Source organism: Gracilinanus agilis, chromosome 1 (genome assembly GCF_016433145.1).
Source record: "Gracilinanus agilis isolate LMUSP501 chromosome 1, AgileGrace, whole genome shotgun sequence".
Taxonomy (NCBI): Eukaryota; Metazoa; Chordata; class Mammalia; order Didelphimorphia; family Didelphidae; genus Gracilinanus; species Gracilinanus agilis.
Genome location: NC_058130.1, coordinates 96,625,210 through 96,653,027, shown reverse-complemented (window position 1 = coordinate 96,653,027; position 27,818 = coordinate 96,625,210). Strand labels below are relative to the sequence as shown.

General features: G+C 43.2%; 1 protein-coding gene across 2 annotated transcripts in view; it reads right to left on the bottom strand.

Annotated features, from left to right (window-relative positions):
- The window catches only part of PTH1R (parathyroid hormone 1 receptor), a 48,906-nt gene that overhangs the window by 5,481 nt on the left and 15,607 nt on the right, over window positions 1-27,818 (bottom strand). For both annotated transcript variants that reach the window (XM_044681930.1, XM_044681988.1), the window contains exon 2: window positions 27,174-27,281. In XM_044681930.1, coding sequence (XP_044537865.1) covers window positions 27,174-27,248 — 75 coding nt within the window. In that variant the 5' untranslated portion in view covers window positions 27,249-27,281. The remainder of the gene's footprint in view (window positions 1-27,173; window positions 27,282-27,818) is intronic.

Below are 27,818 nucleotides of genomic sequence, written 5' to 3'. Positions count from 1 at the left end.
CCTGATCTATAAAAAGGAGGGGGGAAAGTGAGGGTAGGTCAAATGATCTCCAAGATCCCTTCTGATTCTATTGATAATGCCTCTATGTTTCATTTTCTAACTCTTTCCCTATTTAGTATACTCTGGTGTCAAAGAAAGAATATTAAATTTGGAATAAGAAAGGAAATCAACGCTTACTATGTATCAGGGACTATGCTAAATGCTTTACAAAGATTATTTTATTTGATCATCACAATAACCCTGGGTGCTATTTTTATCCCCATTTTAAAGAAAAGGAAACTGAGGCAAAGAGCAATTAAATGACTTAACCTCATATAACTAGTATGTGTCCGAGGTTAGATTTGAACTCAGATTTTCCTGGCTTCAGGCCCTGTAGTCAATGCACTGAGCCACTTGGGTTCAAGTCCTGACTCTGCCACCTATTGACTATGAGACCTTGGGCAAATAATTTTTCTTTCCTGAGCCTTTGTTTCCTCCTCTCTAAAATGAAGGTTGGAATCAGGAGTTCTTAAATTGATATCCACAGAATTGTTTTTTTAAATTGAAAATTATTTTGAAAGTTTTCAATTTGTAATCTACTGTATTATTTTATACATTTAACATCATTATTCAGAGAAGGGTTCTCTAATCTTCACCAGATTTCCCAAGGGGTCCAGGACACAAAAAAGGCTAAAAATCTTTAGATTAGATGATCTTTAGGAGTCTTTTTATTTTTATTAAGTAGGTGACATTAGCACTCTAAGGTTTACAACAAATGGATAAGGTGGCTAGTGCAAAGATTATTTTCCCCAATTCAAAGAGGAAACAGGTTTAGAGAAGCTTGATGATCTCTAAATTTCTTTAATATCCAATCATTCCATGACTTATCCAGGGTCTTACATAGCTGGCATCTTAGTCTTCTGACTCCAGTGCTGGTATTTCCCCCACTACCTCATAAGATGCTTTTTTGTTGTTGTGACCCTATTTGGTATTTTCTTGGCAAAGATACTGGAGTGGTTTGCCATTTTCCATCTCCAGCTCATTTTACAGCTGAGAAAACTGAGGGTTAAATGACTTTTCCAGGGTCACAGTAAATGTCTGAGGCCAGATTTGAACTCAGGTCTTTCTGACTTTAGGTCCAGTACTCTATCCATTGCATCTTGCTGGCATGATATTCCCTATTCTCCCTTAATTGTGCCATAGGAAGTTGGAGTGAAGGAGAGGGGAGAGGGCTCCTCTGGTCTATTACTGCCAATAAATCCTGAAGGGCTCTTCTTTGTGGATATCCTTCAAATTCTTCCTGCCCACTTCCCCAAGAGGCATCAAGGTGATGCAATGGATAGAATGGTAGATTTGGAGTCAAGAAGACAAGTTCAAATCCTGTCCTCTGACATTTACTAGCTGTGTGACCTTGGACAAGTCATTAACCCAGTCTCAGTTTCCCCATTTGGGAGAATAATAGCACCTACCTCTCTGGGTAACTGTGAGGATCAAATGAGGTAACATCTATAAAGCATTTTGCTAATCCTAATGGGCTATTTAGATGCTAGCTATTACTATTAGGATTCAGACCCAGCCATTCTGCCTTGAACATCAACAAGTTCCAATGACTGGTCTTTCTACCTTAAACAAACAAGACAAAACAACTTAATTGATACCTTTAAAAAAATGCCACAGTCATTTCCTGATATCCACCCTCCCTCTACCCCACTGTGCTGTTAAACTCTTCCTGGAAAAAGAAAGGAAGAGAAAAACATTTCAGGAAAATTGACCCACAAAGCAACCTTGGCTGATGGCGCATGTAACACCGAGCAGCTACAGACCCACGCCTCTCTGTATTTTGTTATTTTCCTCTTGATTCTGGGCTCTGCAGGAGGACAGGCCACTTCCTTTCCTTTGTCCTAATCCATAAGGTTTATATCTTAGGAATTGTTTCTTATATGATCACACTATTTAGATTGGGAAGAAATCTTAGACACCACCACCAACATCAACAAAACAAATGGCGGAGTCTAACAGATTCATTTATAGAAATGGAGTGTTTTTGAGAGTGATACGAGACCAGGTCATTGCTTCTAGAAACTACAGTAAGCTTATACTTTAGGAGCCCAGATTTATTGATTGATACAGACTTTGTAGGGAAATAAATGGTGGAACCTGTTCAACCTTTCATAGCAAGTTTCAAAAGTGTGTTGTTCAGTCATGGACATGGACTTTTCATGGACCTGTGACCCTGTGGATCATATTGCTCGTGGGGTTTTCTTGGCAAAGATACTGCAGTGATTTGCCATTTATTTCTCCAGTGGATTAAAGCAAAAGAGATTAAGTGACTTGCCCAAGGTCACATAGCCAGTACTGGATTCAAACTCAGGTCTATCCATTGAACCATCTCAAAAAGTGTCATGCCTAACAAATACTTAGCAAGATTCTCTTACGGCACCAGAATTTATATAATATGTGTCTTATCTAATTTGTATAATTCACTCAAGGTTCTAGTTCCTATTCTTCCTGAACTAATTGAACTCTTCTACAAATGCCATTTTCAAAGTAGTCTGAGAATTCTACCAAAAAACTCCTGAAATTGGGGCATTATCATAGATAAAATAATGTCTCCCATACCTCCCAAATGTGACATTGACCCACAGAAATTTACAAACCAGTTTCTTTGACTAGATGCTGCTCTACCAGACACAAGTAACCCTTAAATTTTGTGGAATGAAGAATTCTTGAAACATAGAGACCTAGTGAAAAATCATCTGACCCATGGGAGACTGGGACAAGGTAACTATCATACACGTACGTTGTCCTGCCTCCTGCCAGTTATCCCCAGCATGCTATTGGTGCCTCTATAGAAGGTCAGCCTGCACTCTAGTGCTTTTATTCAGTGATTTAAAAAAGCAATTGTTTCATCTACAACAGTAAATAATAGTAATTAACAATTATATAGTGTGTTATGATTTGTAAAGCACCTTCCGAATATCAGTTCATTTGATCCTCCCAACAGCTTTGGAAGGTAACTGTTTTATTATCTTCATTTTACAGATGAGGAAACTGAGGCAGCTTCTGATTATCAATGTGACCTTGGCCAAATAACTTCCTCTCTCTAGATTTTAATATTCTCCCTTATAAAATGAGGGCAGGAGACTAGAGGACTTCTGAATTATTATTTTAGGCCTCCATACTGTGATCCCCAGCTCTGGATCTTTGAGTTTATAAGGAGGCCCAAGTGCTGGCCACATTTCACCTCTGGCCTCCAGGCTCCGTCTCTCCTCCCACATCATTCCCTGGAGGAGTCCGGTTCCGGCCCAGCCCCGACAGGCATCCAATGCGCAGAGAAGATTCTTTCCACCCAGGGGGATCCAATCCCTGAAGCTTGGGGACATTCCACTGATGGGGCCTGGGGACATTCCATTCCTCTGGTTCCTCCCAGAGAAACTGGGGACAGTAACTGGGTTCCAGCAGGGCCGAGGAGCTCAGGGACAAAGTGCTGGGCATAGAATCTTCAGCAAAAGATCATGGGCTGTCCTGAGGAGCGAGTGAATGAGGAATGTCTGAAGTCCAGCCATTTTTATTCATCTTTGGATTTTCTCTGTTCTATTTATCATTCCTTTCTTATTTCTTCCCAATATTTTTTTGGTCTTAGAGTCAGAAGACTTTTAATTTTAGGTATATGATCACACAATCCTGCCCTCCTCCTTTTTTCCTCTCTGAGTCTCAATTTTTAAAATTTGTTAAATGCAGAGAATAACAATGGCACCACCTACCTCAGAGAATTATGATGAGGAAAGTACTTTGTAAACTGCTATAATCATTATTCATCCTGAGGTGAGGGGGTGGCAGAAGTTGGCTATTTAAAGGTCAGTTGGGTTGGGTATTTAAACATATTTTAATTTAACTTAAATATTGGATATTTAAAGGCCAGTTGGGTTGGACATTTAAATTTAAATCTGGGGGATGGATATTTAAAGACAGACTGGACTTGATGGTTTCTTATTGGCTTTGACAGTCTGGGTTCTATGTTTGCTCTAAGTCCAGTTCTGATATTCTTTATTCTAAAGGCTTCTCCTAGCTCTAACATTCTATGCTCTATGTTCTAAGGTTCTTCTCAGATGGGAGGATGGGTAACTAAGATTTATTAAGCACATCCTACCTGGGAAGCATGTTAAATGTCTGGGGTATAAATACAAACAAAAAGAATGAAAGTTCCTGCCCTCGAAGAGCTTACTTTTTTTTAAAACTCAAATTTTCTGTCTTAGTATTGATTCTAAGACAAACAAACCTCAAGGGCTAGGCAGTTGGGGTTAAGTGACTTGCCCAGGATAACATAATTAGAAAGGGTCTCAGGCCATATTTGAACCCAGGACCTCCTGTCTTTGGTGCTTTATTCACTGAACCACCAAACTGTCCCAAGAGCTTATATCCCAAAGGCTGAAGACTGCAGCCCTAATGTTACATGAGTGGGAAAAGGATCATCTGATTGATGATGGAATTTCAGGCAATCCAGGGAGGGAGCTTTTTGGGGGAAGGAGGTGTACAAAGATCATTTCTGGTGCCTTCACATTAGATCATCTTTTTTTTTTTTTTTTTAACTCTTGTACTTCCGTGTATTGTCTCATAGGTGGAAGATTGGTAAGGGTGGGCAATGGGGGTCAAGTGACTTGCCCAGGGTCACACAGCTGGGAAGTGGCTGAGGCCGGGTTTGAACCTAGGACCTCCTGTCTCTAGGCCTGGCTCTCACTCCACTGAGCTACCCAGCTGCCCGCATTAGATCATCTTTTATGAGTTTCCATTTTAAAAAGATGAAGGCTGTGGGAACTGGCCCTACATTCACTGCCTCTTATTGGGGGTTTTAATTTAAAATTTAAATATTTGCCAATAATCATTCAAATAAAACAATATAATTCCTCTTTCCTTCTCTTCTTCCTGGGCCAGTCAATAACTCCCTCCTAAGTAGAGACAGAGAACCACAGCATCTAAAAAGCTGAAAGGGAGGCCGCTGGTCTGACCCGATGAATCCTCTGGGAGAAGATTGTATTTAGGTTAGGGCTGAGGCTCTGGAAACCTTCCTTCATTGATTTCTGACTCATGACCTTGGGGGCCAAAGGGTTAATGCTGCTGCCGCAGAGTCAGAGCCTAGGATTCTGCTGACCAGCATCCCTAGGGCTTCCTCACACCAAGGCCCCAGATCTCACACCTCCTGGGAACCTCCTTTCTGGAAGGGGGGGGGCTCCAGATAACCTGGGGGCATAGGAAAAGGAGGGCCAGAAGGTGAGGGAGAGGGCCTGCCAGGAAGGTCAAGTCCAGACTCAAGGATAGTTAGTAAGAATGACAAGATTAATAAAAGGTCCTATTTCTAGGGCCATTTAAGTGCTACAATTTATGTATGAATTAAATTATGAATACTATTATTAATAAATCACTTGTATTTCAATAGCACTTGGCAACTAACAAAAGACTGTCCCAGAAACACAGAATCTCAGAATTAGGAGGAGCTTCAAAGACCATTTGGTTTAACCCTGACTGGAACAGAAATGGTCCCTAATGGCTTACCAGCCTTTCCTTGAAGATCTCAAATGAAGTCTTGCCCCACTAATTCTTTCCTGTTAGGCTGTTAAGGGGGCAGCTAGGTGGCATAGTGAAGAAAGTACTGGGACTGGAGTTAGGAAGACTCATCTTCCTGAGTTCAAATCTAGCCTTAGATAGTTACTAGCTGTGTGACATTGGGCAAATCACTTCACCCTGTTTTTATTTTTTATTTTTCACTTAATCTTGTTTGCCTCAGTTTCCTCATCTGTAAAGTGAGTTGGAGAAGAAAATAACAAACCACTTCAGTATCTTCACCAAGAAAATCCAAAATGGGATCATAAAGAATTGGCTATGACTGAAACATCTGAATAACAACATCATTATTTCTGAGATACAAAAGAATCTTAATCAAAATGGACAGAGGAGGTAATGACACAGATAAACTGGGATATCCCTGAAGTATTGGTGCCATTGCCATTGTCTTCTTCTTCTTCCTTTTCATCATATAAAATCATTGTTTTCATCTTGTTTGATGGAATTCAGATAGAAGTGGTCTTAGGACAAAGCCACTATTCTGCCATTATTCTCTTATTCAGTGCTCTGAAGACTATTGCATGGATGGGTATAATAACTGCATTTTGTAGCTGAATAAAACTATTAGGATGTCTGGCTGTCTACTGAAAGTATCTTTAGTACACCTCCAGGAGTAGATGGCATGATGGGATTGATGTGCACCTCTGCTTGTTTCTACAAGATTTTGATTTCTTATACCATTTCTCTACATTTTGAAAATATTTTATTCCATGTCATTTGGAGATTATACATATCTGGGATGAAAACACCTATCAAAAATATTTTTAAAATATGTTAGGTCTGGGCAACAGTACTGTCTGTGATAATAGTCTGGCTTCAAGGTAGTTGACTGAGTCAGTTCTCCAGGATAATTTGTGAGCTGCATTTCTAGAATGGAGATTAATTATCTCAGTCAGCCCATGATTCTGTAATATAGCCACCAGATCATCTCAGTAGGTCCTAATTTTTGAGTCTGCAATAAGGCTGCACAGGTTCTGTTATTTCTTTGAATAATCTTCATTGATCACCAAGTTTGAGCTCCTTAAATATAATCTTTCTGTAATTTCTGGCAGCAATGACCTAGTCCTGTATTACCAGCTTAAACCTGTTTCCATAAACAACTCTGCAAGGCTCAGCCATTGGTTTTATGCTTCTTGTCAACCTGCTGTTGGCTAAGTTCATGTGAATATTACTCTTTTGATTCCACTCTTGGATCTTAGCCATCTCATAGGCTTCCTCCAGAGGTAAACCACTTCTGGTTACATTCAGCAAATCCTATGGCGTATGCCTATTTATTAGCATTTACTATTGCCTGGTAATTTGATATCTGCTTGTTTCGAAAGAATTCCTGTAAGTTTTTAACCTGTTTATCATCTACTCTAAGAATGTCTATCAATCTTCTTCTTCCTTTTCACAAGGAAGTGTTAAGAAAATCATAGCTATATAGTCTTGGAATGCAAATTCAATTCAGTCCAATATGAGCCAATTCAAACATTTTACTAAGTACCTACTGGGTGCAGAAAAGGAAAGGGCATCCACTCATGGAGGACATTGAATGCCAGGCAAAAGAGACTGAAATTTACTCAAGAAGCAATAGGGAGCCATTGGAGATTTTTGATCAGTGAATTACCCAGCTAGATGTATAGCTAAGGCGATATCTGGTAGGAGGTGAAGGATGGATTGGAAGAGATAAAAAGTGAAGGCAAGAGACCTCTTAAAAAAGAGAGACCAAAAAAAACCCCAAAGAACCCACTGACCTTGAAGTCAGGAGACCTGCATATGAATATCGGTTATTCCTTTCACTAATTATATGAGTTTGGGCAATTTGCTTCTACACTTTAGGCTTCTCTTTCCTCTTTCTAAAAAGAAGGGAATGAATAAGATGGTCTTTATCTTCCAGATCAGATACACTGTAAGTTGCCGAGACTCCTGGAGCATTCCAGGCAGAGAGTTATAGCCTGACCAGAGGTTATCTAATTGGGTCTTACTTGAATGGGAGAGCATCTGATAATTCCCAAACTTGATTTAAAAAAGTGATCAAAGAAGCAGATTCAGGAAACAGTGGAAAGTTTGGGAGTTTTCTCCAATTACCCTTTCTCTCTCTTCTTCTCTCTTCCCTGCTCCCCTGTCATCAAGCATAGACAGCATCTCTTCTCAGAAAGCTATAGAACCCTGAACAAAGTGGGGGGGGGGGCCCATAAGATTGCCGAGAATGAGGATTTTGCCTTCCTCATGCTTGGGGGTGAAATGAGATGTTCCAACTTCTAAGGCTTCCTCCTTGGCTATAGGCTGATGGGGGGCCACGAGAGATGGGGAATGGTGTCAAGAAAGGCCACCCAGCCTAGGGCTCCTTTGAGAGGATGTTGAGAGGGAGAGAGGACAAGTGATGTAGGAGTGAGAGACAGGAGATGGGAGGGGATGTTGAGGAGAAGGGGGAGTCAGGGGCCGAAGGGAGAAGCTAATTGACCGCATCTCTCTGGCAGTAAAGGCTTCCAGGGCCAATGATGATTCAACTGGCTCAGAATAGAGCTGATTTCTCCTGGTTTCAGTTAGCAGAGGGTGTATATGTCAGAGTCCTCGATGTGTATGCATATGCATCTCTCTCTCTATCTGTGAGCGCCGCTACACGTTTGTGTGTCTTTGTAAGCGTATGTCTGTGCAGGTAAACCTATTTGTGGGTAAATGTTGATGAGTATCTGTGTGGATGTGCATGCATTTGTGATTCATGGAGCCCATGCAGGTATGCTCATCGCTTCTGGGAGTCTCTTCTGTGTCTTCTGTTTGCCTGAGTGTCTGTTGTGGTACTTAAATCCTGGGCTCTGTACATGGGAGTGAGTGAAAGTGTGTGTGTGTGTGTATTTATTTTTCTATTCTGGGTGTAAACACATAGATCTATCTAAATTTGTGTGTGTGTTTTTCTGTGTTTCTGAGCATATAACTATGCGTGTGTCCACTTATGTGCATCTCTATATGTGCCCAAGTGTCTATCACTGTGTGCGTGTGTGTGTGTGTTTTCGTATGCTGTGGGAGGAAGAGAAAGCCTGGGGGGGGGGGCTCCCTCACAGCAGGCTTGGCTCCAGACTTCCCTCAATTGGAACCAAATGCCTGTTCCCCGCCTTCTCCTCCCGGCTTTCCCGAGGGCTTAGGGCCCAACCACAAGCTCCCCAAGCCCCGCCACTCGTCTTGGCTCTTGCCCAGCCAACATGGCGTGCCACATCTACCCGCAACATTCCTCAGCCCCCCAGGGACTGAGTCTACTCTCATTTCTTTTTTATTCCCCCCTCCCAAGCCACTATCAGGGACTCAAGGTCTGGAGAGACAAGAAGGACGTTGCTTTAGACGGGGCCAGAAAGAGGCAGCTAGCTGGTGAGGCAGGAGATGTGGAACCAGGAGGTGATGAAGGCTGGGCATTGAGGACCGTGGGGAGGGGAGTGGCTGACTGGGAGAAGCTGCTGAAAATATGTTTATGGGAAAAGGAGAGAGAATGAGGACATGATCCCTGGACTCACTCACTGGCTATTTGGGGTTTCTAGTTCTAGAGTGGTTTTTGTTTCATCTTCTCCATGAAGCCTTCTCTGCTTAACTCCATTCTGATTGTTTTTTTTTTTTTTTAGTTGGCATCCACATACCATGAAGTTCTCCATTTGCACCAAAACTGTTTACATTTGTTGAGATGTTGTCATTGCTGTGTTTTGTGTCCATTTTCACTCTATTTTCTCCAATGGACTGGGAACGCCTTGAGGGTAGGGACCCTATTTCTTAAAACCACCACCACCGTTACTGCCATTACCATATTTACATTAGCCATTTATCATCACAATTCACATTATCACCATTGCCCTACACCATCACCATCACCATCACCATAATTAAGTCCTATCTGGCCTTTTTGTCCGATGTGAACAGAACACGAACATGAATCATTCTTTACACGCTATCTTCCCTAATTAGAATGGGAGCTCCATGAGAGATTTTCTATTTGTATTCCTGGGCTTAGCACAGTGCTTGGCACACAGTAAGCACTTAAAAAGGACATGCTTCACCATTCCATCTCCACCAACGTCCTTTTCACCATCATCTCTGTCCTGATAACCATCACCATCACCATCTTCCACATCATCACCCTCATCATCACTTTACATTATCATCACTTCCACCATCATTTCCATCTTCATCCCTACCATCACCCTTACCATTACTATCTCCATCTTTGTTATCACCACTATCATTATCATCTCCATCCTAATCCCTGTCCCCCTTTATCACCCTCACAATCCTTGTCATATCTTACCGTGCATTTAAAATATTCAAGGCTGTCTTGGAGAGACCTCACCTCTGTCTCCTCTAGGCCTCAGGTTCTTGGAGAAAAGTAATAGCAGAATCAGAGACAGGAGTCTGTTCTTTGTCATTTATATGTGACACAGATGAAGGAGTGGGTGTTTCTTCCCTGGATCTCCCCATTCAAAGGGAGATCTGGAGCCTTCTGGGGCAGAGAGTAGACTTCTGCATTCTGATATGTGGGTATACGTATACCTGGCCACTGAATGACTGCTTGAACAGCTGAAAATCAGAATGACTGATGAACAGAATGACTAATCAACTCAATAGTTACATAGATGACCCAAACAGGTGACTGATGGTTTGAATGACTGACTGACAGGCCAATCGATGATTGAATGACTCACGGCTTGGATAATTGACTGACAAACCCATAATCGGACATTCTAGCTGACTTGATGACTTCTGTGCCAATCAATTAACCAAAAAGCTGGTTGACCAAATGACGGGCTCAATAATCTCTGGAGGTTTCTAGTCTCTTCTTTGCCACCCTGCCAGAAAGCTGGGACCAGAGCCAAGGCTGAACATTCTTAGCTGAGACATATCCTAGCTCAGACTGTTGTTATCTGTCCCCAGAGCACCCTGCCTTTTCCATGTGCTCTGAAAGCACATGATAATTATATTTATTTAAACAGTCAAATTCTTTTGTGAAATTTGGGTGAAGATTTAGAATATTTCTGTGTTGTTTATTTGGCCAACATATAGGGGGACTCTTGTTCAGGTTGGACTGGGTACCTTCCAGGCCAAAGATTTGGTGATTCTGAGTAACCATGTATGTTTATATAGTATATTAGATCATCTGCATAGGACTCTTCCTATTCTGAATGTATGCAAATTCTGACTTTATGAGTGGCTCACTAGACATAAATGTCTCTGTCTCTGGGGCTTACTATCTACCTCGGCAACCTTGGACAAGTCACTTAGTCTCAACTAGGTCTCAGTTTCCTCATCTGTTTCATGAGGGGATTGGATTACATGACCTCTAAGGTTTCTTCCTAAGCTAGATCTATGATGCTATGTGTCCAGGGTGAAGTTGTACAGAGGATTTGTGAGTATATGGTCTTTAGTCCTTATTGTGATGGATGTCAGGATGTCCAAACTGAACTTGGTCACAAATGGAGCCTTGAATCTTGACTCTATTTGTGCGTCTGTGTTTTGTCTCTGTGATCTATGTTTTTCTCTGGGTTGTATGAATCTCTGTGTTTTGCGTGCTTTTATTGGGTGCATCTTTATGGATTTACATGTGTGGTAGGTCTCTGTGTGAGTGTCTGCCCAAGCTTATGTTTTCTCCCTGAGTCAGGCCTTTTGCTTCTCTCATTCTCCAGCCAGATGTCTCCCACCAGCTGTTGTCCCTTCCCCCTTCACTTGGCTCTCAGCCTAGCTTGGCCCCCTTGTTCAGAGGAATCCATGTCACCCACCTTTCCTTTTGGAGTCACATTTCTGAGGTCAGAGTGGGAGAGTAGGGGTGGGATAGTCTCTCTGAGGATCTATTACTCCTTTGCAAGGCAGAGCCTGTTTGGTCATGAGGAACCCCCACTCTCTTTCGCCTCAACTTGTGGAAATGCCTACTGCTTAACAGAGGGATTCAAGCTAGACCCACAGAGGCACTGTTCTTTATTAGGAACCGTGGAATGGCAGAGGTGCCAGGGACTGAGAGAACCTCCACGAGATCTAGGAGCTGGACAACTGACTGAACTCGAATTCCTCTAAGCCCCATTGGTTTCCCATAGTCAGACACCAATGCATCTGAAATCCACCAAGAATGGGGCATCTTATCCACTAAGGCTGCAATGAGAGGACTGTTGACCTCATAGTTAGAAGAATCAGGGTTAGACCAGAAGCAGATACTCCCCCAACATTCCTTCCTGCCTCTGTATTTGCTCAGCTTTTGCCTTCTGGCCGGTGTGCCCTCTCCCTATCTCTCAGCCTGTTCAGATTCTTCCCAGATCTTCAAAGCCCAATTTATCTTGCCTGGTCCAAGAAATCTTCCTTGACCCTGCAAGTCCACAACCATCTACTGACCTTCTCAATTTCCACAATCCTGACTCTCTGACAATTTTGTATTGTCTCTACTTATTTCCTATATTTAAGTCTAGTCTTTCTGATCAAACTAGTGACTCATTGAGGGTAATGAATATGGCTTCTACTCCTTTCTTCTCCTATCTAATAACCTACAGTACTGGACTGAACGCAGAAGAGCTTAATAAGGTTTTACTTGATCAATGGTTGTTTATGAGTAAATAAATAAATAAATTGTAGGGAATGAATGAACCAGTGAATAATAATAATAATAATGATAATTATTATTATTATTACTATTATTATTTTAAAACCCTTAACTTCTGTGTATTGGCTCCTAGGTGGAAGAGTGGTAAGGGTGGGCAATGGGGATCAAGTGACTTGCCCAGGGTCACACAGCTGGGAAGTGTCTGAGAACAGATTTGAACCTAGGACCTCCCTTCTCTAGGCCTGACTCTCAATCCACTGAGCTACCCAGCTGCTCCCAAACCAGTGATTATTGAGCAAATTATTGAGCAAATAAATACTTTTATTGAGCAAATAAATAAATAAATGAATTAGTGAATGAGTGAATGAATGAACCAATGAGTTAAATGGATTAGGGAATGATCAAAAGAGACCTTCCCTCTAGGCCTTTGATAGAACTATTAGTTTTTGTCTGATCTAGGTTTGAAAGAGGTGACCTCTCTGGAAGTTTCTTTAAGTACCTTGGGAGATGGGCTAGCATCCAATGGGAATGGAAGTATCTAGAAATTGTGCTATCACCAACTGGTCCCTGGTTCAGGGAATCACAGATAATCAAAGTTAAGGCAATGTCTCAGGCAGGGAGTTTGTCCTTCAAGAGGCCCCCTGTCCCTGGGAATATATACTTAGGCTTGAACAACTGCATATAAACATCACCCTTCTTCCTGCATGCAACATTATGCCTTTGTTATCTGTCTGGGGGCAGTATTTAGGGGTCACTATCACCCGCAATATATGGATCTTTGGCCTTAGCAGTGAATGGTTGGACAGCTTAAGATAATACAAAATAACAAAATAGAAAGATACCAGCTAATTGATGAAGACTCTTAAATAGCTGGTAATCCCTATTGGTGGGGCTATCCTAGATCCATGTTGGTGAACCTATGAACCCCATACTGGGGCGTGCCAGAGAGGGTTGCTCTCTTCCCCCTTTCCACACATACCTGAGGACATTTCTCCCATCACCTGCCCTTCTGCCTAGTAGCCCAATGGGAGTGATTTTTCCCTCCCTGGGGCGTCTGGGGTAAGGTGTGGGGCTCACATGTGGCATGAGGGTTGCAGTTTGGGCACTCTAAAGGTTCACCATCACTGTCCTAGATGAAAGATTCTTAGTTTTTTCTGTTAGGGATCCGTTTTGGCAGTCTGTTGAAACCTACGCACCCCTTCTCAAAACAATGCTATAAGATGCATAATATTAAATACGTAAGATTACAAAGGAACCCATTTATATTGAAATATAGTTGTCAGAGTACATTTTTTAGAAAAAAAAAACCCAATCAATTTCACTAAGAACTTCCTGGGTTAGAGCAAGTGTTATATATTCCTTGATTTGGGAGTTCCTTCCTTCTTTCTTTTCTCCATCCTAATCCACCCCTCTGGCTTATTTCTGGCTTCAGATTGGCAGAGGGCCAAGAGCTTGTTGTCCATTTCTCTGGTGGTCAATCCTGCTTATTGGACTCTTTCTGGGCTTTCCCTCCACACTTCCCACAAGGAAGAGCCTTATCTCCTAGGAGGGAAGTGAAAAAATGCTGAGATATTCAGAAAGGACAGATAATGACATTCTCCCATCATTGCCATTCTCCCATGACCTCTTTACCCACAGGTCTGGTTCCACACTCCTCTTCAAAAATCCCCCTTTTGCCAGAGCAGAGTTGAAAGTAGTAGAGAAAGGGATCCTGGCTTAAAGGCGATTCTAGGGGTTTGGGTCCTCTTACTTATGTTGAAGAGTGGCGAGAGTCCTGGATTTTTAGTCAGAGGACCTGGGCTTTGATCCCAGCTCTGCTATGGGAAGGTTGTTGGGCATGGAGTCAGGGAAGATTTTGGCTCTGATATTTATTAACTGCATGATCCTGGGCAAACTACCCTGATTTTCTAATCCTTAGTTTTCTCCTCTGTGAAATGGAGATAATAATACTTGTTGATAATTATGAAGGAATGGTTTCAGGAAGCTGCTATATTGACCTTAAAGTTTGCACTTTAAATAATGCGTGTTATTATTTTAAATATTATCTGTGTGTTTCATGGGAAGTAATTTCCATTCTCTGAGTCCTGTTTCCTCTTCTATAAAACAAGGGGGTTTGGCTAAGGTCTATAAGGTCTAAAATCTCTTTTAGCTATAATATGCTATGACTTTTTCTCCCACCCACCCCTTGGAGTAAGATGGGGAAAGAGAAGAAGAGCTAGACTTCTATGGGCCATCAGCCTATAGGTCATGACATCTAATTCCTACCTTTGTGCACAGTGGTCACTGTTCTCCTCTCCTAAATGGAAGGAGAAGACATAAAATTGAATAACATTAAGGTGAAAACATTGCAGGCTCTGTGGGCTGGCAGGACTTCTGGGACTCACTTCTTAAGAAATAGCCCCTTTGGGGCAGCTAAGGTGTCTCAGTGCATAGAGAGCCAAGCCTACAGATGGGAGGTCCTGAGTTCAAATCTGATCTTAGACACTTCCTAGCTGTGAGCCTCTGGACAAGTCACCTAACCCCCATTGCCAAGCTCCTACTACTCTTCTGTCTTGGAACCAATACTTAGTATTGATTCTAAGACATAAAGTAACAGTTAAAAAAAGGAGAAGGAACAGTCTCTGTCCTTCCAGAGTCCCCAGTCTTATTGGGATGACATGGTCCCTACTCTCATGGAACCCCTCATGGTCCAGTGTGGGAAGGGACTGAGAATTACTGCCCTTGATGTCTCATCCCTCTCCTATGCTGTTTCAAACAGAAGAAGACTCTTGCCTTCTGCTGAGTTGGTAGCAGCAAGGACTTAATTTAGACTAGAGGAAGGACTGCCCAAGCGTAAGAGGGGAAGAATACTTTTAGAAGTCAAGAGTAAAGATTCTAGTCTTTCTTTTCAGTGTATCTTGCATTGGGATGAGTACTAGGGATTTGGGGAGGTCACAGGAGTATTTATAAGGAAGCTACTTTCATGGAGAGAGAGATGATGGCGGTCCAGAGAAAGGGACAGTCATTTACAAGTTTGCAAAGTATCTTTCTTACAATAGAATAGTCCAGAGGGTAGGTAGTATAAGAGTTATTATCCCATTTTTACAAATGAGGAAACTGAGGTTCATGTAGGAGAAGAGGAAGTTTTAAGTTCAGATGTCTCTTAGCTACAGGGATCGAGAGGAGTGGTAGTAGGGTGATGATGATGGTACAAAGAGAAGTGGGCATTGGTGAGGGGAAATGACTCCATTCTCTCCTTCCCAGCAATATGATCTAAGCTCTCAGCTGCCCACCACACTCTCCCCCCTCTCCAGAGGCCAACCTCAGTGTTCCAGCTCTGCCTCCCCTCCGAGGAGTGGGAAGGTCGGGGCTTGAGAAAGGTCCTGCCACTTAAGACAAACAAACAACCTTCCCGACTACACGCTCTGAGGACTCATCTGCCTTGCCTGACTTCCCATCTTGCCCGAGGCCCTATGGGCTGGAATCGAAGGAGGTGAGGCTGAGGAGGGAAGAGGGGAAGAGGGAAGGCGGAGGGAGAGAAGAGACGTGGAACCAGTTATTTACAACCTCTGGAAAGGCCTGTCCAAGGGAGATAGAGATCTGCAGAGGGGAGGCCAAGGGCCAGTACCAGCACCAGACCTTGTTAGCTGTCTCTTGAGTCCTGGAGAGGAAAGAATGAACAAAACATTTGTTCACTTGCCTCTTTCCCCAGGGCTTGGAGGGATGGAGAAATATTAATGATGCAGCTTGAACATACGAGTGTATCGTGTGTGCATTTTCTCCCTGGAGATCCAGTTGTTAAACATTTCTAAGTACGCTCCTCACTGAACTTCTGCTGGGGATGAGAGTAGGGATGAGGACAACGATGGTCTTGATAGTAGATGAGTGCTAAGTGGGGCTTGGAGTAAGGGATAATGGTAAGGGATAATAATGGCTAAGACATTTCCTAGCTGTGTGACCCTGGGTAAGTCCCTAAGCCTAGCCCTTGCCATTCTTCTGTCTTGGAACCAATATACAGTATTGATTCAATGCAGAAAGTAAAGGTTTTTTAAAGAAAAGATTTGTAAAGCCTTTTCCCTATGTTTTCTCTCTCTTTTTTAAGCCCTTAACTTCTGTCTTAGTGTTGCTCTCAAGGCAGAAGAGCAGCCAGGAAGAGGCAATTGGGGTTAAGTGACTTGCTGAGGATCACACAGATAGGAAATATCTGAGGCCACATTTGAACCCAGGACCCACCCTCCCCCCATCTCCAAGCCTAGCTTTCCATGCACTGAGCTACCTCATCACCCTATCGATGTGGTTTACACTGAGCCAGTGTGGTTTAGGGGAGTACTTAGTCCCCTAGATTTGGAGTGAGGAGACCTGGGTCCAAGGATATGCTGGAGTTAACTCACTGAGAGCCCATTGTTAAAGTTTCAATGTGAGCATTTACACCTGGGAAATCAGTTAAAGTATTACGAATCAGGGTCTGATTTGTTGTTTTGTTTATAGTCTAGACTTAGGAAAGTGATGGAGAAAAATACTGATGATGCAGCTTAAACAGAGAAGGATATCAAGTGTCCATTTTCCTCTGGAGAACCAGTTGTTAAGCTTTTATAAGCACACCCCTTGTCTGGGTTCAGGATCCCACCTTAGATACTTAAGCTAGCTGGGTGCCTAGAAGCAAGACCTAACCTCTCAACATCAGGCTACTCATTGGTAAAATGGGAGGAGATAATAGTAAGTGCTTAATAAATTTTATTGATCGATTGACTCAGGCCACTTCACATAATGGTTAGGAGGAAGTTGCTTTGAGTGCCATAGAAAGAGGAGCTATTTTGTGTGGATGCTGCTAGGGGGCAGTGGTGATAATAGCTGACATCATTCATTTGCACCTCATCACAAAACTGTGAGCTAGGACCTACTGGTATTATTATCTACTTAGCAGGAAAGGAAACTGAGGCTTAGCCATGACCATACAACTGATAAGAGTTGCAGGAAAGTTTTGAACCAGGTGACTTCTGGCATCCCAGATACTGATGATGCTATGGTAGATGATGATGGCGATAAGGGAAGGAAACAGATGATGGTGTTGGTGTTAAATGATGGGGAATGATGGCGGTAAGCGTAATGGATGATAGTTGATGGTGGCAATAGGGAATGATGGCAGCTGGGATGGAGGAAAGGCACCGAGATCTTGGAGAAGGAAGACTGACTTTTTCTCACTTCCCCTTCTCTTGAGTCCCACTGCCAAATTCCACATTGTGCCCATCTCAGCTCTCAGGAAGGTGCCGAATTCTCATCTTTTGAAGAAAACCTCAGAAGTAAAGAAAGGGCTCACTTTCTCAGCCTCCTCACACATCCTGCTACCTCCCTACTCTGGGAATCTGGGCCCTGGGAATTCATTTCCTGAGTCATCACCTCCTTGCTTTCAGGTGGATTAGCCTTGGGGAAAAGAGGCTTCTGTGCTAGGACTAGGGGAGGGGAGGGAAGGAGACTCAATGACTTTCCTCATATTCCTCCTCACTGGGTGGTTCTTCCTAAGATTTATCCTAATTCCTTCTTGCTGAAGGCTGTGGAGCTATTCCTCTCTCCAATCTGCCCCCAGGGGGAGTGCCATGCACACTCAGTAAAGGACCGACAGATGGATGTCCTATTTCTAAACAGATTGGAATTTCACAGGATAGAGGGATTGGGAGCTGGAAGGGACCCTAGAGACAATTTAGCCCAACCCCTCATTTTTGCAGAGGAAGAGATTAAGGCTAAGGGAGACAGACAGCACAAGGCAATAAATTTAGAGTTAACAACCCTATATTCAAATCCCATCTCTTCTACTATCTTTGTGACCTTGGGTAAATTGGTGAACCTCCCTTGTTCTCAATCTCTTAAAAAAAAAAAAAAGATGGGATAGATCTGATGGTTTCTAGGCTCCTTCTGGCTCTAAATCTAAAATCTTATGAAGTTCCTTGCTCAGGGTCATACGAGAGTCCCAGGGTTTGAACCTATGGTTTCTGACTCTAAATTCATTTAGGGGTTTTCCATTGTTTCTTCTAAGATGAGTTGTGACAAGGAGACACAGACACTCAAAGAAACAAGTTTCCTTTCTCTGACTTTCCCTTTCTTTTATCCAACCTCTGCCTAGATCCTTTCCATATGGAAAGACTTCCTGCAAGCAACAGAGTTTGATGGAAAGAGCATTGGAACTGGAATTGCAAGACCCTCTTGGGTATGAATCCTGGGTCTCTGACTTCCTATATTACTACCTTCTCTGAGTCTCAGTTTCTCATCTGTAAAATAGGGATAATATACTGCCCACCTTATAGGACTGGAAGGAAAGTGCTTTGTAATTCAAATTTTCATAGAGATGAAAGTTATTACTATTATTATTGAAAGAGAAAGAAGGAAAATATGGTATCAGGCAGATGGAAATTCTTCCCCCAAACTTCCCAGAGGCCATCTGCTTTCCTTCGTGCCTCCCACACAACCAAAGTTCTTGAACTTCAAACTCTTTTCCTCTAATCTTCCCTCCTGCCTCTCTCACACAGTAGCCTAAGCCCGAATGCCCTCGTTGGCTGCTAATAAGCCATTCTCCAAAACGGTCCTCATCTCTGCTTCCCATAGAAAACTTTTCCAGACAAAAAGACCGACCACCCCTGAGAATCATTTTGTTCTCTCAACCAAGTGAGAGACTTACTGTAAAGTCATCTTGGTACAATGGGCAAAGAGGATCTTAATAAAGGTTTAGTGATGGGGATGGGGATGATAATGGTGATAGAGATAATAATAATAATAATAACAGAGAAGATGATTGTGATAGTGACACAGAGTGGTGGTAGTGATGGTGACAGTAATAGAAGAGGGTGGTGATAGAGTAGTGACAGTTGATAATGATAGTATTAGAGAAGTGGGAAGGGGCCAGAGATGATAGTGATGGTGATAGAGAGGGTAGTGATGATGATACAGAAGGTGATGTTGGTGGTGGTGATGGTAATGATCCTATGGTAATAGTGATGCCCTGAGAGAGGAAAGCAGAATCTTAGTGGAGCTCCATTTTCCCTTATGACATTTCCCCAAAAAGATCCCAGTGGTCACAGCTAGAGTAGCAATAACTGCATTGCCCTGATTACTTCCTCTGACTATATTCTGTAGCTGTCAAGGTAAGAGAGACATTTTATTTGCTAGGAATCTGGCCCACATTCAGGGAGTAAGGAGATCAACAGCTATAGTGAAGGCAGAAAAGAAAAATACACACTTGTGGATCATCAGCATGGAGGTGCCTTTATGTATCTCAGTGTGAAAGATGAGTTCCAGCATGGATTGGGGTGGTGGGGTGGGGAATCTGATGCAAAGATTCTCTTATCCTTTCCCACTTCTTTGTTCCCCTTTTCTGCCTGCACCTTTTCATTCTGGACAATGGACAACCACGAGGGGCTAGGTCCCCTACAGAACGATCCCAAACGATCCGAGAGATCCTGTCCTATACACTACATTAGTGTTTCAGCTCTAATATCAGCTGATCCTTCTTCCCCAGCCTTAGGAAAGATGCAAGGGTCAACTGAGAAATGGGTAGCCCAAGGTTCCTGCTGGTAGAGAGAGCTCTGACTGAGGAGTCAGCTTCAACTCACAAGCTCTATAACCTTGACAAATCATTTAATCTTTCACAGCCCTAACTTCCCCAACTGTAAAATGGCCCAGGTGGATTGGCTGATCTCAGTGTCTCTTTAGCTCTAATGGTCTATGAGGCAATGGGGCAGGAGACAGAGGTGCTCCACTCCCATACCCTATCCTGAAGTTGATTAGTGTGGAGTGATTTTCTTCCTTCCTGGGATTTTTTTCCGTCTCTTATACTGCAGAGAAGTCTGGAGTATACATTGTTGTATGTACATGGATTTCCCTACCTCGTCTTCATTCTAATTTTCCCAGAATGGAAAAGGATCTCTCAACATTCTCAGGACCATATCTATCCTTAATCTTCCCAGAGCTTTTAGTTGGAACCAAGCGCTATCTATAAATAGGCAACCAACCAATCAAGAAATATTTATTAATCACCTACTTTGTGATACTGGGATAAAAATACAAAGAATGATCCAGAGAAAATGGTTCCCATGGGGGCAGGAAAATACGAGTTCTGAAAATTCATTCACAGCTTCCTTTAAAAAAATTCCAAATGAAATTATAGTCTCACCTATAACTGTGTCCTTCACCAATCCCTGAGTTCCAGAGAAGATACTTAGAAGGCATTGCCCTTCTTTCCCACTTCAGTCTACTATCCAAACCTATTGCTGTCCCTTTAAAGGAGAATAAAAAGTTTAGCTATCCAAGAATAATATTATTAGTAATATTGGCAGAGTTATCTTGTTATAGTGGAAAGAGTTCTAATCTTAGAGAAAGAATAGCTGGATTCAGTTTCTGATTTTGCCATTCATCAGCTACTTGAACAAATCAGTTTTGAGTCTGAGTCTCAGTTTCCTTATCTGCAAAATAAGGATAATATTTATACTACCTACTCTACAGGGTGGTTGTAAGGAAAGCTCTTTGTAAACCTCCCATGGACCCTTCACTCTAGCCAGGACTGTTTCTTCACAAAATATCACTTGTGTTTCTTGTCCCTCCAATGGTCATTCCTGCATTACACAGAGCCCCTGTCTGAAATACCTTTCCCCTTCACCAAGCTTTAGTCCCATCTCTACCAAGAAGCTTTTAACTCATCTCCAGCTCACACTAACCTGCCTCTCTTCAGAGCTCCTGCAGTCCCGATGGTCTATACTCTGTCCTACATCCTTGATCACTGGATACCTGGGGGCCTAGGATTGTGAGTTACTTTGGCGTTTGTGTGAATCTGATTTCTCTAGCCAGATTGGGAGCTTCCAGAGGGCAGGCTTCTCTTTTCCCTGTATCCTCAAACACCACTCCCATCCTCCAAAACAACAACAACACAAACAAACAAACCCGAGTAGACAACAAGGATTCACATATATTGATTGAACAGGTTTTAAAAAACATAACATAAATTATTCAGCCAACTATGAAGATATGCCCTTTGTGCACGAATTACTTGGGACAGAATATGAGAGGAAGTTTGGTGTATCAAACTCAAAAAGAAAGAGGGAAGGACACTAATGTTATCTATGTTTTATTGTATTTTTTATTATGTTGTTAGTGTTTCCCAATTACATTTCAATTTGGTTCTGGCACACTAAGGAGAGTTGTGGACCGAGTTTTATCACCACTGTCGAAGGAGATTAAAGCCCTGAACTTTGCGTCAGAAGTCTTGAGTTTGATTCCCAGAGGCAACACAAGTTGTGTGATCTTGGGCAAGTCACCTAATATTCTCTAAGCCAAATTTCTCTGATGTGTAAGTAAAATGGTATAACCATACTGAGAATGTTATCCAGGATTTTTGGGGAGGAAAGAACTTTGTAAACTTTAAAATTCTATAGAAATGGGATTTTTCAAAAAAGTGAACTATATAAAGTCAGTTCTTACAGATCATCTGGTCTAGCTCCTTCATGTTTTAGTGGAGGAAACGTGGGTCCAGAAAAGGGGGGATGGCTTGTCCAAGGTCATACAGGAAGTTAGTCAAAGGATTAAGACTAGATCTCAGAGGGGCAGTTTGGTTACTTAGCAAATAGAGAGTCAAGGCCTGGGGATAGGTAGGAGGTCCTGAGTTCAAATATGGCCTTAGATACTTCTTAGCTGAGTGACCCTGACCAAGACACTTACCTCCAATTTCTTAGTCCCTTACCTTTCTTCTGCCTTGGAAATGACACTTATAGTGATTCTAAGACAGATGGTAAAGAATTTAAAGAAAAACACTAGACTCTAGGTTTCCAGATCCTCAGATCAGTGCAATTTCTACTATGATATCCCTTATTAACTAAGGAAGCATCAAATGACTACCCTGGGAAAAAGGATGGGAAGAACTCCTTCCTCCCAATACCCAACCTCTCTCTAACCATATGGATTCTCCGACGTGGGAAAGAAAACCTGACACTTCCATCTTTCCTCTGACCTTACCACACCTTCCTACTCTTATACTATCTAAAATGGCCGTTTGGATCTTTGAGAGCCCAAAGTCATCTCACAGAACGCTCCCTCCAGGTAGATTTCCTTAATGAAACCCACCAAACCCTGTTCCCACTGTATCTTGGCTTAGCACAGATATACTGTGGGTGGGCAAACAATGGGAAATTGAATTGAAAATGTTTTTATTTTTGTGTACAAGATGTCTGACTTGTTCTAATCAGATGGGGAACTTCCCGAGAGCAGGGGCTGCTTTTCACACTTGCTCTGCCTCTCTAACTTAGTCAGAATGAACCCTAACCCGGGCACAAAACAAGCCTTAAAGCCCTGGCCACAGGATAATATTGAATCCCAGTCACAGAATGTGCCCCTAACCCTACCAATTATCTCAAAAAACCTCGGGCAGTGAATGAGTTCCGAGGGAGATTATTGGTGAAAGTGTGGATGGCTCTGTGAGCCACCCTCATTGCTAGAGCTGAGCCCCACTGATGGGAAGGTGAGATGAGGCAGAGTGGTGTCTAGTGGCAGGTTCGTGGATCTCTTCTGTCTCCACTGTGTCCCAGCCGTTCGGCAGCCCTAGTCTTGGCTGGAGAGCTAAATAGTCCATCAGTGTTTGTGACTCGTACGGAGCTGATGGGTCCATTGTAGAAAAAATATCTTGATTGATCCCTGCCATGAGAAAGACTTTACAGACTGAACTCAGCAAGAGGAAAATTGGAAGTTGGCCAGACTCTCACTCAGAGCTTAGACCCTGGTGGGTGGCCAGAAATGGATGAGGAGATAGCTGGTGAAGTAGAGGAAAGGAGGAGGAAAACTGACAACAATGTGACAGACACTATCTCCTATTCCTCAGGCAGAATTCTTTTTCCTTTATTGATGAAGCCCTTATTCCTTCACTGAACTCTCGTTCCCTACCTGAGTATTGGTCTCTTTGCTATTGTTTCATCCCCATTACTGAGCCCCATCCCTTACATAAATTCAAGCTCTTTTCACTGATTCTCCAAACGAATCCTCCAGCCCTTCTCCTCTCATTAAGCCTTCATTTCCCTCACTGAGCTACTAACCCACTAGCTGAGCTCCAGTTGTCTTATCACAAAGCCCTGCACTCCAACTTTAAGCCCTTGACATCTAGGATCTAAGAATCTTTTTACCTTTCCTCATTCCTAAAGTGATGACAAATGTAGTACTGATCCCTGTGGATCCCTCATAGAACACAAAACTTAAAATGGCGCCCTAGGGCCAGAAGGTGCTTAGAATGCCTTCCTTAGAGAAAATCTAGTCCCAAACCCCTTAATTTTACAAACTTGGAAATCCAAAAGAGGTTAAGCCAGAAAGGTACTAAGTGATCAATTTAATTTGAACTCAGGTCTGATGACTCCCAATCCCAGCTAAGGTTCCCATTTACTACGCATTGTCTCCGGAGGGCAAGACTTCTAATACTAGCTTCAGTGCCTCTTAGCCTCCCACCTATGAAGCTGGGGATATTTAAAACTTCTCTTTTGAATCATTTCCCTCTAAATACAAATTCTTACTTGCATGAAAACCCACTGGCCCTAGGATTCGTTTTTTTTTTTTTTTTTTTCCCCACCGACACTTATTCCTAAACACCATATTCCACAGTTCCGTAACTCTGTCTTAGTCTCTGACTCCTCCGTCTCTCTGTCTCACACACCCACACCTGGAAGCCTATATCCTCACACTTGGACACACACATGTACTTGCACACTTATACATATATATGAATCTTGACGTATCATGTTCTCAAACAACTGAAGACACGTTCCCACCTATTCATTCATACTTATGAATAGAGACACATGCATTCTCATCGTAGGAGACATACAAAGTTATGGGACCACATAGTATGGTGTTTAGGAAGAAGGAGAAGAAAAAAGACCTCTAATCCTAGGGTCAGTGGGTTTTATGATGAGAATTTGCATTTAGATGAAAATGATCGAAAGCAGCTTAAAACATCCATACGTGTATGCTTGTATGTGTGCAATATATCCATCCCATCCCCTTATATATGTCCTCATACCAAAACTGCCACCAGTTGTACTCTCAGGAACCTCGCTTCAGACAGACTCAACAATTCTTTTCTTCCCATTGGCCCTAATGAACCTAGCTTGCCTCTAAGGGTGGGAAAGCCAACATACTCTGGACTTCAGTCTCTTGGGACTGGAGGGAAACCAAGTAGAGTATTGCTCAGCTCTAGGACCAGATGAGATTTCTGGTACCCAGAGATGGCTTACCTATTCCCTTATCTCAATCAGGCACTCAGCCTGTTTTCAGAGAGACAGAGAGCCTAGGATTGGGGCTCTATCCTTCCCAATGAGGATCTCACTTTCTCCTCCTCTAGCTAATCCAAGGAACACTAGGAGACCACACCCCAGCCCCTGAGTCCAGATGTTCTCCAGGGGCCAGCTGTGCTTCTGGCTCACAGGCAGGGTAAGGGAGCACAATTTAAATGTAAGCTATTATTACAGATAAATCACAGAGCTGGAAGTATTTTGATACATACATAATTGTATATTTAATATGAAATTATATACGTATCCTTTGAAACAGAAGAGGGGAAAAAGGCCACTAACACTATGATCTTACAGAATGATAGAACCTCCAAATTGGAGGATATCTTATGGATTATTTTGTCTTTCACCCTCAGATGAAGAAACCGAGGCTTAGAGAAAGAAGCTAACTTTTTAATGGCAGAGCTAGCATTTGAGATCCTCAGACCAGGTCAGCCTACTCCAACTCCAGTGATCTTTCCTATTGCAGGAAACATTTTCTCAGAAGCCCCATTCACCAGTGACAATTCCAGTCCCCAAGTTCTAACCATCTATGAATTATTGCAATTTGGATTATTATTAGCAAAGGCTTTAGTTGATCAGGAATTAGCTGGGTCAGAGAATAGCATCCTGAGATGGAATACAGTATGCTATAGTGTTGAGGGGGGAGAGTAGGGAGGGTGGAGGAGACTGGGGTGGGGATGTGTTGTAGATGGGTTGGGGGAGAAAGAGTTACTTTGGTGGAATGTAGTTAAGTAGGGAGAAGGTGGACCCCTGATGAAGGAGATGTTGGGTGAGGAAATCCCTGCCCTGAAACTTACTTCCAGTTCATACGATTATTGGATTTAGAGCTGAAAGAGTACTAGAGATTAGCTAGTCTAGCCCCCTCTTTTCTTCCAGATCAGACATTATCTCAGCAAAAATCTCTTTTACAAAATTCTCCCTAGACTTTTTTTTTTTCTGGAGAGATTTAAGGGGATGTCTGTGTTGGAGTAAAAAAGGGCTCTTTCTCCCTTTTTTTTTCCCTTTTCTACTCTACCAACTGCCCCTCTCCTTTCCTCATCTTTTCCTTCTTTCCCTGTTTCTCCTCTTTCTTTCTCTTCCTCATTATATTACTCTCTGCTCTCTCTCTTTCCTTTTTTCTTCAATCTCTCTCATTGTCCCTCTTTTTTCAGTTCTGTCCCAAGCTTTCTGTCCTTCTGTTTAGTTCTATCTCTATTTCTTTATTCTCCATCTTTCTGCTTCTCTTATTTCCAACCCACCTCATTATTTTCTCTACTCATTTGAGATTTGTCACTTCACTTACATGAATTCTCATTTAGTAGACAGATCCTTAAGGGAGCTTGGAGATGGGATCCTGCTCCTTCTCAGGGATACCTTCTCCCTAGTCATTTATGGCTCTACTGATGCCACCCATAGCATATTCTCTGAGTACTAGAAAGAGTAAAATGTGTCATGAAAGAGAAGTAATCTCCCCAGTCTGAGCCTCACCCTCAACATCTCATACTCTTGCTGGCTGGGATAATACTCTTGGTGAGAGTCTAAAGCTGACTTCCTAGAGATTTCAAGAACCCCAATAAACAGAACTGCTAATATAGGGCTGCCAGGATCTTCAGATGTACTGGTAAATACAGCACAATCAAAGGAAGGGAAATGTGGGATGCTTAAATTCAAAGTGACCAGGGGTCAGTTAAAGAGGGCAGGACCCCTTCAACAAAGATCTGCCAACTGTCTAGGAGAAGATCTAAATACATCGATCCCAAGAAGCTCTGGGGAGGACCCCTTAGAAATAGAAGTACCACAGACTTCTGGAAGGGGGACTTCTAAACAGAGCAAACAAGGATTCCTGAAGGAAGTGCTAAATACAGTGTAGCTAAGGACTATTGGGGTCTACCTTTAAATACAGAGCTTCCTAGAATTCCTTAGGGATTTCTTTAGACAAGCTACTCAAGAAAACTGGGAGGGGATCTCTAAACCCAGAGAACAAAAACTCCTACAGGGAGGGAAACCTGAGCACAGAGCCACCAAAGACCTTCATGGAGGAGATCTTCACCTGTAACTGTCAAGTATTTCTGAAGAGATACCTTAGACATGGAACTAACAAGAATGCCTAGGAATGGGAACCCTAAATACAAGGGTTCCTGAGTTGGAGCCCTAAACACTATTATACAAAGGATCCCTAGGGAGAAAGTCTAAAAACAGGGTCACCAAGAACCCCTGGGAGGGACCCCTTAGAGCTAGAATCACCAAGGACTCCTTGGGGAACCCCTAAAAACAGAGAGACCAAGGGATTCTGAAAGGAACCTACAAACACAGACCAATATCCCTGAAGCTCAAATAAGGCTCCCAAGGACCTTTTGGGGACCTTCAAGTACTTAACTGCCAAGGGATACCTGTGTGTGTGGGAGAGATTCTTAAATTTAAAGTCATCAAGTTCCCCCGTGGAGGAGCCCCCAAAATCTTACACATTGCTCCCCCATCTAAAAAACTCTAGCTCTTCACCCCTCCATCCAGTCCAGTTCCTTTTCCCAGGAGCTGACCTCTTCACCCTAGAATTCCATCCCCGTCTCTTGTGCTCCCCATACCCTGTCTCAGGCTCTTTTCTCTAGCCATTAAGTCTGCTTTTAGGTAAAGATGAAGTTATCTGCAAATCCCAGGACAGTGAAGTAACCGGAGACCCCTTCCCTAGAGGAGTCTGCTCCCCACCCCTGTCCGTGGAAGGAGAAAACGGTCCGAAGGTCCTCGGGAGTTACGGAGGGACTTACCAGTGCGTAGACGGAGCTGAGCACGGAGCAGCAGAGGAGCAAGGCAAGGCTGTGCGAGATCCGGGGCGCTCCCATCGCCGCCGTTCCCTAGGGCCGAGTCCAGCGGGGCTGGGGACAGAATGAACCGGGCCGGGCCGGGCCGGGCCGGGAGGGAGGGAGGAAAGGAGGGATGGTGATGGCGAGGAGAGAAGGGAAGGCCTGAGCGTTAGCCAAGGGGGCGCAGGAGGCGTCTTCGACCCCCTCGCCCCCCTCTCTCTCTATGCCCTATTTCCTCTGGCTCTCCGGGGGTTCGTTCCCAGACTTAGGCTGCAAGAAAGAGGCGGAGGCAGAGGCTCCCGCCCCGGGGCTCTGGGCGTCCCCTGCCGAGGCTCCAGGCAGCCCCAGAACCCGGCGCTGGCTCCATGTGCTGGACGATCGCGACCGAGCCGGAGAGCTAGAGGAGAGCTAGAGGAGAGCGCAGTGCGCTCAGTTGGCTCGTTGGGTATCTGCCTCGGAGCAGGGAAATCACATCCATATGTCAGAGTCGCTCTTCTCCCCCTCCCAGCCCCGCCCCCAACTCCCCCCTCCCCTTAATGGGAAGTTCGAGTCTTGGTTTTGTCCAACGCTCGGGGGGTGGGGTGGGGGTAGCAAAGACGGGGGAGTGGC